This window comes from Egretta garzetta, unplaced genomic scaffold, assembly GCF_000687185.1.
Source record: "Egretta garzetta isolate BGI_Z169 unplaced genomic scaffold, ASM68718v1 scaffold424, whole genome shotgun sequence".
In the NCBI taxonomy this organism is placed as follows: domain Eukaryota; kingdom Metazoa; phylum Chordata; class Aves; order Pelecaniformes; family Ardeidae; genus Egretta; species Egretta garzetta.
Window position 1 is genome coordinate 1,504,236 of NW_009259489.1, and position 9,611 is coordinate 1,513,846.

At 37.1% G+C, this 9,611-nt stretch overlaps 1 protein-coding gene across 5 annotated transcripts in view; it reads left to right on the forward strand.

Annotated features, from left to right (window-relative positions):
- The first annotated feature begins 1,193 nt into the window (after positions 1-1,193).
- PDE8B (phosphodiesterase 8B) overlaps positions 1,194-9,611 on the forward strand; it is a 46,243-nt gene continuing 37,825 nt past the window's right edge. For 4 of the 5 annotated variants that reach the window (XM_035892832.1, XM_035892830.1, XM_035892831.1 and 1 more), the window contains exons 1-4: positions 1,194-1,241; positions 5,893-6,083; positions 7,406-7,465; positions 8,497-8,554. In XM_035892832.1, coding sequence (XP_035748725.1) covers positions 1,215-1,241; positions 5,893-6,083; positions 7,406-7,465; positions 8,497-8,554 — 336 coding nt within the window. In that variant the 5' untranslated portion in view covers positions 1,194-1,214. The remainder of the gene's footprint in view (positions 1,242-5,892; positions 6,084-7,405; positions 7,466-8,496; positions 8,555-9,611) is intronic. The other variant, XM_035892829.1, reaches the window with a different exon arrangement.

The window sequence follows — 9,611 nt, forward strand, 5'->3', positions numbered from 1 at the left end:
CACAGTATTGTGTTGTATAAGGAAAAAAAATTGAATCCTGGTAACTTCATCCATTTGGAATGCTTATACACATTCCTTTGCAAAATAATAAATTTAAGAATAAGGTAATACCTGGACAAAAGGCTCAAAGTAATGAGAACTGCAGAGCAAAATGCTGCAGAAATAAGGCTCCGGGATTCCTGTGTGTGAGGGAACTGTCCTGGGAGTCTGCCTACAACCAGGGTTTTGTTCAAATTACATGTCTTGCAGGACAATTGCTTTAACTCATCTACACCAGGCACCTGGGGTAACTGGTACCAGAAAAGCAGAGAATCTGCTCTTTTGGAGGTTGCTAACTTGCAAACTCCATAGGCATGAGGGGAACAATATTTTAAGGGTTCAAAGACTCTTTTCCTTACGTACTTGCATCTGTGGGAGGACACAGGTATTGTTCAGTTGCTTAACAACCTTCTGCAGCTAATGGTCTGCAGTGAAACAAATCAGTAGTGTAGAAGAGAAGTGTATGAAACGTGTCAAGACACAAAAAGTATTAAGGTAGTCCAACTCCTAGGAAATATGGCAACAAAGCAGCCATAGCCAACGTCTGCTGGCTTTCTTGCAGTAGCTTTAGATTATCATGTGCTCTCATGTCTTCTGAAAATGTCATGGCTCACATGGTGGCAATGTTTTTTCCTGCAAACTAAAGGCTATGGTTCTGGAAAAGTTTTAAATCTGCAATCCAAACAAGGTATCTTCACTGAAAAATTACTTTTTTTCTAAACAAACCCATTAAAATATTATTATTGAATATATGTGACAATACCTTTTATACAAGTTCTGTATTACATTAAAATGAATAATGTAATTTTTGGCCAGAAAAAAAGTAGCTTTCTGTAGACTTAAGGAAAATACAAGTCCTTCTGTGTAACCAACATACTCTGTTGGGGAGAGAGGGGAAAGGAAGTGGTGTTTCTTGTTTCCTTATTTAAAACCCTACAATTTTTAACTGAGAGGCAAATAAAATTAGGAGTTTGGTAAAATATGTTCATAAATGATACACTTCAAGGCAACTAAATTAAGGCTGCTAGTCATATGTCTGCCTGCCTTTGAGAGTCTTTCATGGTTCTCTTTAATCTTGCATTCTTGCATGTAAATTGCTATCTTGTTAAGAACCAGTCTGAAAAAAAGAATCTTTTCTTTAGCAGGCTTCAACTACAGAAGTACAAATTGGGCCCATGAGATTGACACAAGATCCAATTCAGGTAAGATGCTCTTTCAGTTTCTTGATACAGTCAATTCAGTATTAATGGATGAAGAAATTAAGGTTCAACCCCTACAGTTAAGTATAATATTTTCATTTTACTTGTGCGAGGACTTGTGAGATGGATAATTGGTGTTTTGGTTTGTCTGATTGCTTGAGAAAGAGATCCACAAGTAAATTAACTTGGTAAACAAGGTGCTTAGATTTCCATCATCATAATTCCTGTTCTACGTTCTGTCAACAGGAGTGTGTGTGTATATGCATTATCAGGGGAAAGAGCTGCCTCTCTGGGTGTTAAAAACTGTTCAGTTCTGATATACCAAAGCAGAGAGCTCCATTCTCCATTACAAAGTTTAGGTACCCAGTGAGTCTTGCTGGGTTTTGCACAACAGGATAGAGAACTGTGCTTTTACAGGTCACCGATCCAAGAAAGCACACCACTTCCAACATCACAAGTTGATTTCAGGTTAAGGAGCAACACTCTCAATCGTACTTGCTTGTTTCTGTACATTTTGTTCCTGTGACAGCAAACAGATGCCCAGTGTTACTTTTTTAGCTTATAGTGGGTGTCAGAGCACTCAGATTATAGGAAATAAATTATCTTAGTCTTTAACATTGCTTTAGTGATACAGCATTCATTTGAATTAACTTTTTTGGTCACTTAACTCTGTAAAATACAGAGACATTTAGTCACCAGTCACCTTTTCTGTTTTGTTTTGGGATTTTTTTCCCCCTGTATCTGGCTATGAGAGGAAAAACCTACATGTGGAAGAAATGTTATTCTCAAGGAAAATAAATCATGTGTATATGCATCATAAAGCTTTACATTTTTATTTCTGTATTCAGCATTCAGTCTTAATGATGACTTGATCTGATTAAAGTATTTGTTTATATTGTAAAACAACTATGGAACGGCAGCTTCAGCAGTAGACCAACTTGGTTTTCCAAGGAATTTCAACACAAAAGTGTGGAATTCTTCACAGAAAAATGTTCTTTAGACTGTGATCATCTTCAGAAAGGTGGTCAAGCAGATATTTAACAAACACAAATACTCTCAGTGCTTATGTCAGGATTTCACTTTGTAGAAATATGATGTGCCAAAATATCATAGTACCAGTGTTATAAGTGAAGATTTTTCATATAAGAAGGGAAAGTGGGGTTTTTGTTGTTTTTAAGAGTTTAACATTCTTCTTGGTATCTTGTCAGGTGTGGATGTTATTTTATCCCTACATTACACAAGTGAGAATCTATGGTGGTACCACAGAAGACCTTAAGTTAGGCAGAAAACAGAATTTAAGTAAAACCAATAACTGAAGTTTTCTATAAAGACATTGCCAAACACTAACTTATTTACAGTAAAGGTAAAACACTTTATGTAAACCCACCTCCTTTGTTTGTGGAATAAGCTAATTTGGCAAGTATTGCACACATCCAAGCATTTAAAAAATGTGTGTTAATCTTTTATTCCATCTTGACAATGGAGTTACATGTTTCTCTGTGCAGTGCAAACAGCTACTGAATATCGGATTTTAAATGTCTATTTGTGGGTGCTTAATCATGTTCACAATTGTCTGATAAGTCAATTTAGTTTGTTAAAACAATAGCCACAGGGGCTTTCCTTAGCGATGTTCATTTTATTCTGGTGCATGTTTTATGCTGCGCCAACCTCAAAATGGCCTGTATTTTTTGTCGGAGAGGTCACCTTACTTGTGACTGTGACCTGCCATAAACTATTTAATAGATTCCTCACTGGGCTTTATGACCATCTGTGTTGGAGGACAAATCTGGTTTGGTTTGTACTAGATCATGACCCAGGTGCTGCTGGCCTTAAGGGGCAAGAGGAAGAGTCCAAAGCAAACCTACCAGCTCCGACCCTCCACACGCCATCCCCACATGCAGCTTGCATGTCTGCCCCGATTTTGTACCAAGGCTTGCAAAATAGGCATGGTTTGGTTCCAAGACCTTAGATGTGACCATGACAAAAGCACATGTAAATGGTTTTTATAAATGTTTAGTGCACGTAAAAAAGCTGTCTTACCCCTTTGCAGAAGTGGTTTATCCAGGGCTGATAAAGGTCTGGATGTGTCCCCCATTCACACAGTGCATTTTCTCACCTCTTAGGACATTCATCTCTCTTATCATCTCTTTCACAGCATTGACACCAAACTCCATTTCTGTTCTGATGACAGAGATCTTCCCTGTTGAGCTGCAAACGAAGCATGATGATGCACAGTATTTTACTTTTCCCCCATGCCAATTTTCAGTGTAACAAGAGCTCCTCCATAACTTAATTCAGAGCCACCAAGTGTCTTCCACTTTAAAACTCTCTTGCTGGGATACAATAACATAAAAATAATAATTAACTTTATTTTTACTTATTAAGTTGCTGTTTGTAGTTTTCTGTTTTGTTGTGGTAGCCTATGTGTCTGTACTCAGCTGGTGTCTCTTCTTTTATTTCAAGCTCTTTAAAGCAAATCTCTGTCCGTTTTCTGTAACAAGACATGCAATAGTTGTACGAAGCAAGTACTTAGAAAGATGGTAAAAATACCAATACATCACCAGAAAATGTAAAGGTCTCCACATGAGAAGTCCACGGCGCTCCTAAACCAGGGCAGCACTGAGTAAAAAGATCTTTAAGTAACACTGAAAAATTATATGCCAACAAATAGCTACATGGGGATTTTGCCAAGAAACACACACTGAATTCAAGCTTTTCCTTGCCAGTGTTGTTTATATGGATTGTTATATTTTTGTCTTGATTTTGAGAGCATATTTTGCAATATAATTGCAGTTACATTATGTTTTGATGGTTTATAGTAAGCTTCATACAAAAGTTAATGAGAAAGCATGGTAGTAATGCTTAAAAAAAACTTGTAAAGTTAATACTCTCAGAAGGAGTCACACACTGATAATCAGCTACCAGTGGGAAATTGGGTGGTTTAATTAAGCTCCATTATTTTACAGCTGGTAAATTATTGCATTTTGCAATCTTTTATTTCCAATCTGGGAATGTTGAGAGAAGGAAGATATTAAAAAATGTGCCCCCCTGGAAAAAAACTTTTTCCTGAACCATATTGTACCAATCAAACTCAGAATAAAATAAAACTAGTAGCTGCTGGAACCAAACAGAAGGTTGTATCAGAGCAGGGACTTCACCTGGGTATCCACAAACAAAGTCTGCAAGTCAACAACGTCATTGCTTTCCAACACTTCGATGGCTGGAAAAAATTCAGGGATTAGGTAGAGTGACAACAGTTACCTTGGGTGTTAAGTGGCAGTAACGTATTGAAAACAGCTTATTGTCAACGGCAATTAAAAATGCTCTTTCTAAAAAATAGAAACTTGTTTCTTAATATTTATGGAAATTTCAAGCATATGAGTTTCTTTCACTGTTTAATAAAACCTTGACTGGTTGTCCTGCCACAGTAACATTAATTGATTTGTTCATTGTTCAGAATTCAACAATCCAGACAGCTCAAGATAAGAGAAAAGTTATGGTCACCTTTTCTAGCTTCTAAACTGAGGGTGTTGAATTTCACATGGTGACACTGCAGCTGCAGAGAGCAACACAGGTGAAAGGTTATTGACCTTTCTTATGAGTGTTTGGGGCAAAATTGTGCATATTGACAGATTGTTTCAGTGATGTCAGATGACTTTTATTTGTGAAATGAACAGGATTTTGCTTTATACATAGATTATTCTCTGGCTGCTGCCTTTCTGTGCAATTTGAACAGCTGTGGATGAACTTTCAACTTTTTGAGGGCTTTCTTTTTCACAACATATTTTCACTAAATTAACCTTTTTCTTCACCTGTCACACAGGAGTGGCATGGTTAGTGATCAGCTGCTATGGTAAATCCGTGCAAATTGTGAAAGGGACTGTCTACATGACTTGTGTACCTAGCCGTGTAATCTGTATGCTGATAATGTATGTATTCTATGGCAAGGATGAAAAATTTGTTCTCTCCTAAAAAAGATGTTGTGTGACAGTTAGCAAACAATCTTTCTATACCACCAGTTTGATTCTTAGAACAGCGCCTCAGCATGCATCTTGTGTGAGCAGTTCCTTAAGCGTTCAGCTGAAGTTGTCAAAACTACCTCATAGATTTACATAATCAGGGACAATTTAATGATAGTGATATTTGAATCACTATTCTTCCCCGTCCATTGTTCTTTTCAGTTTTGAAAGACTATGGGTCAACTCCATTTTGTTGTACATCAAAGGAGATATAATGAATAAAACTGTGTTAATTGTTTGTCCCTGAAGAGTGATAATTAAGGCAGTTGCATTTCAGATACTTCAATACAATTAAAAGCGTTTGTAGATGGGATGGCCTGATAAGAGTGGCAATGATGTTTGAACACCTACCCACCTACTCTGGGTGGCTGCTGATTGAATTTGAACATGAGTTATAAGAGACTCATCATCTGGCAGCTCGTTTTGTCCTGAATATCAGTCCTACGCAGTTAACTATTGATTACCTCTTGATAATCACTCTGCCTATTAAGAAAGTTGCCCTGCTACATCAGCCATTTTGCATTCTGTAGTTCACTTGCAAAGTAGACTCGATCTTTAATGCAGCAGAAGTGTTTGCTAAGATTTGCACTACTTTGTATGTTTAATGTGGTGCAGCTATTTTGCATGCTTTGCAGGTTTTGCTGATCTTTGCAAAAGAAGACAACCAAAGTGATGGTTTCTGGTGGGCTTGTGACAGAGCTGGATACAGGTGCAATATTGCCCGGACTCCAGAGTCAGCGCTTGAATGTTTTCTTGATAAGCACCAGGAAATAATTGTTATAGATCACAGGAACTCCAGATATTTTGATGCGGAAGATATCTGCAGGTAACCTGAAGGACCTTATGCTTCTCTTGAACTTCAGAATATATCATGCAAAACCAAACCTCCTAATTTTAGAAACAAAAAATAGAGAAAAAACAAAATAAACAAACAAACAAACAAGAAATGAACTCCCAAAACTATAGTAAAATGGAAATTTGGGGATTGAGGCCAGGAGGTTTGCATACATCTATAAGAAAAGAACAATATGAAAAATATACTTTTGGCAAAGCTGAATTGTAAAATTGTCTCTTTAGATCTTGGGCTTCTGTCAGAGCATAAGCCAGAGCTGTTGTGAAATTATTCACTGCTGTCTGTGCCTGCTTCTTTCCTGGGTTACCGCTGCAGCAAAGTCTGAACCTGCAGGGCTTCAAAGGAATGTGTTTGTTTGTCCACTGGGTCAGGGACTGCTAGCTCTTCACAAAAATTCACATCACTCTTCTGGTCCACGTGACTCTGTCTTAGCAGCTCTAAGGGATTCTTTGCTAAAATACACTCGTTCAGCTGAAGCATACGTTTTGTACCATACACCATAGTGTGCTTCTCAGTCCATCATGAGCTGAAATTTGCCATGTTTATGACAAGGAGCATTTTAGAGCTCAAATACTTGTGCTGATGGAAGTTATTCTAAAAGACCAACAAATAAATATAAAGACTGTTTATTCAGGACAGTGTGACATCATTGAAAAAAGTTATCTTTAGACAGTAAAGGGTGAATGGGAGTGTTCTTCTGATAGTTGGTCATATATTTTCAGTTTCTCAATAATATGTAAAGTGCTAAAATTTTGTTTATTCAGTATTTCATAAATGATAGTCTATCATATACATTTGCTATGCCCTCTTTTCTTACTTACATGCCCCAAAAGCATTTCCCACCCTCTAAAGAAAATTTTGCAATATCTAGAAGGACAATGACAAATATGGGAGAAAGTGGTAGAGATTCATGTTTAAATTAGCTAATGGGTATTGAAAATACGTTGTATAGGCTGACCTTTCTCAACCCATGCAGTCAGGGCAGTCTGCCCCAAATAAGCTAAGTAATCAGGGCAAACCTTTGCTAGGTTATAAGAGTAGATTTGAAGAGCTGCTCTTCATGTGTTTTTGGAGCTCTTGACTCGTCACTGCATTGAGTAAAATCTGAGGAATCTGGTAGCAAAATGGAAATGGATTGTCTAAATGGGGATAGGTGGGTTTGGGCAGTGTGATATCCTATTTTCTAGGCTCGATGGTATCTTTCAATCCTGGTTTTCATTTATATTGCCTGTGAAGATACTTAGAGTAACACTGAGAAAGCATCTAGTGTAACTGAGAAATTTTTGTTTCCTCAGGTCTATTCGTGCCACAAAACCATCAGAGCACACTGTAATACTTGCTGTGGTTCCACGCACGTAAGTATTACTATTCTGTAAAAGATTTTTATTTGACAAGAATATATAATAGTACATACTATTACACTATGTATTGTACTATATATAATAGTTATCTAATAACAGGAAGCGCCTTACTAGAAAGCCTCATAGAGTAAGTTTAATATTATTTTACCTGAAATGGGTTGGTGATGTTTTATGTGTCCTATTTAAGTATTTGATAACTTTCCATTTATACAGACCAGTACTATCCCTGTCATCTTCAGAGGATCATAATGTAATGAAAAAAACCAGAAAGCTATGTGTTGGTTTCTAAAAGAGGAAAAAAGTAGAAAGCTGTGCATTACTTTCTAAAGGAAATAATCAGATCAAAAAACACACTATGGTTATTAGGGAACTGGGTAATGGAGTAAACTTCAATCCTGTTTGTCCTAAACTCACAGAACATTGTCCTGAAATCCTTGTTCAGTAATTTATACTCTGTATATTCAGGCAGAATTCTTACTGACTTAAATACATTGTTTATCAAGTACCCTTGAAAAAGACACCTTTCCTGTATTTGTTAAAACTACTGCATGCTACTGAATCTATTCTAACTTTATTAATTTCCTAGCTCAATTAAAATATTAGGAAATAGAGTGGCAGGAGAAGAACTATTCCTGCCAAGATTAGAAAACAGATTAAGTTTGCTGCTGAGCAAGACTTTACAATTTACTTAATCTTTTACTTAGTAACGCTTTTTTAGATTCTTTCTCATAGGTTGTCTTTTATCCTCTTCATGCTTCTTTTTGCATGCCCTTGTGTGTCTGTGAAGAGACACATGACTTCTGTAGGGTATCTGTCAGGTTTGCTGTAGGAATAACTATCAGGTTGTAGTATATAGCTGCAAATACCTATAAAAGAAGATTATAGCACCAACTTCCATAGTAGTATGATTTTATGTATGTATTTTATGCAAGAGTGTTCTCACTGCATTCATTATGTTTAGGTAACTGTCAAATTGATACCATCTAATTCTGAAATGTTGTGTGACCATACATTTTGTTTTGTAGATCTGTTGACCAAGAAGAGACTTCTGTTCTTCCCCTTCTTAATGCAGGCTTTAATAGGGTATGTACATATTTACATATTTAATATAGTAATCATGATTGCTCTGTAAATTACAGACACTTCTACTTCCTCAAATTGAAAACCATGCATTTTCTTCTGTCAAAACTTTTTTATGAGAAACTATTGGCAGTTGATTGGGCATTCTTTTCTTTTGAACAACTTATCCAAGAAGCAAATGAAATAATCTGTGATCTAGCTAATCCTTCCAGAATAAGCAGAAATACTGAGGTGAACTTCTTGTGGTCTGGGTGGATGGTAGGTGGGTTTTGTTTATGACTGCGTTAAAAAAAACAATGATGGTGGACCCTGATCAGTGCGCACTGCGTATCTCAGCATGCTGACTAGTCACCCAGACACCTAGGATTCCTCTTCTAAAGGGACTACAAGCCCAGTCCAGCTCCTCCTGCTGTGAAGAATTTTTTTTTTTTTCATGAGGTCCATTGTGTTGGTTTGCACCCATTCTTCTCAGGACAGAGTTAGAGGCTCTCCTGTACAGGCACCAGAAGGGAAGAAAACTGTTCATATTCTTTCTCAAAACAGCTTTGTAGAAGAGAGCAGAAAGGCAGGAGTTCTTGGCTCTGAAAATCTAGGCTCAGTTGCTTACCCTCTTCCAACCTTTGTGTGAGTGGATATTAACGTTATGTTAGTATAATATAAATCTGCTGTACTTCTAAAGTTAGCTGTTCATAGGGAAGCTTATGCACTGAAGCAATAGAAGCACATCAGTGGACACTATACTTAGGGAGAATTAACTATGTGTAGTTTGGACAATTAACATAGAAAGGAATATTAGAGAAGGAAGGAAATTAACCCAGGCAGAATGTCTTGCTAATATGCTCATTCTTAGTCCAGTATCTGAGCTTACTCATATTTAGCTTGAGTTTCTTTACAAAGCAGAACATGCACCTGAGTCACTATTTGCAGATCATCTCCAAAAAGAGGTAATAGATCTTGCCTCTCCTGCAAGGGTACTGGGGGGGGCAAAAGCATTTCTGAAGCGCTTAGATGTTCCAAAAATTGGAAAAGTTAGGACTAAGAGAAAGGTCAGCCCAGGAAT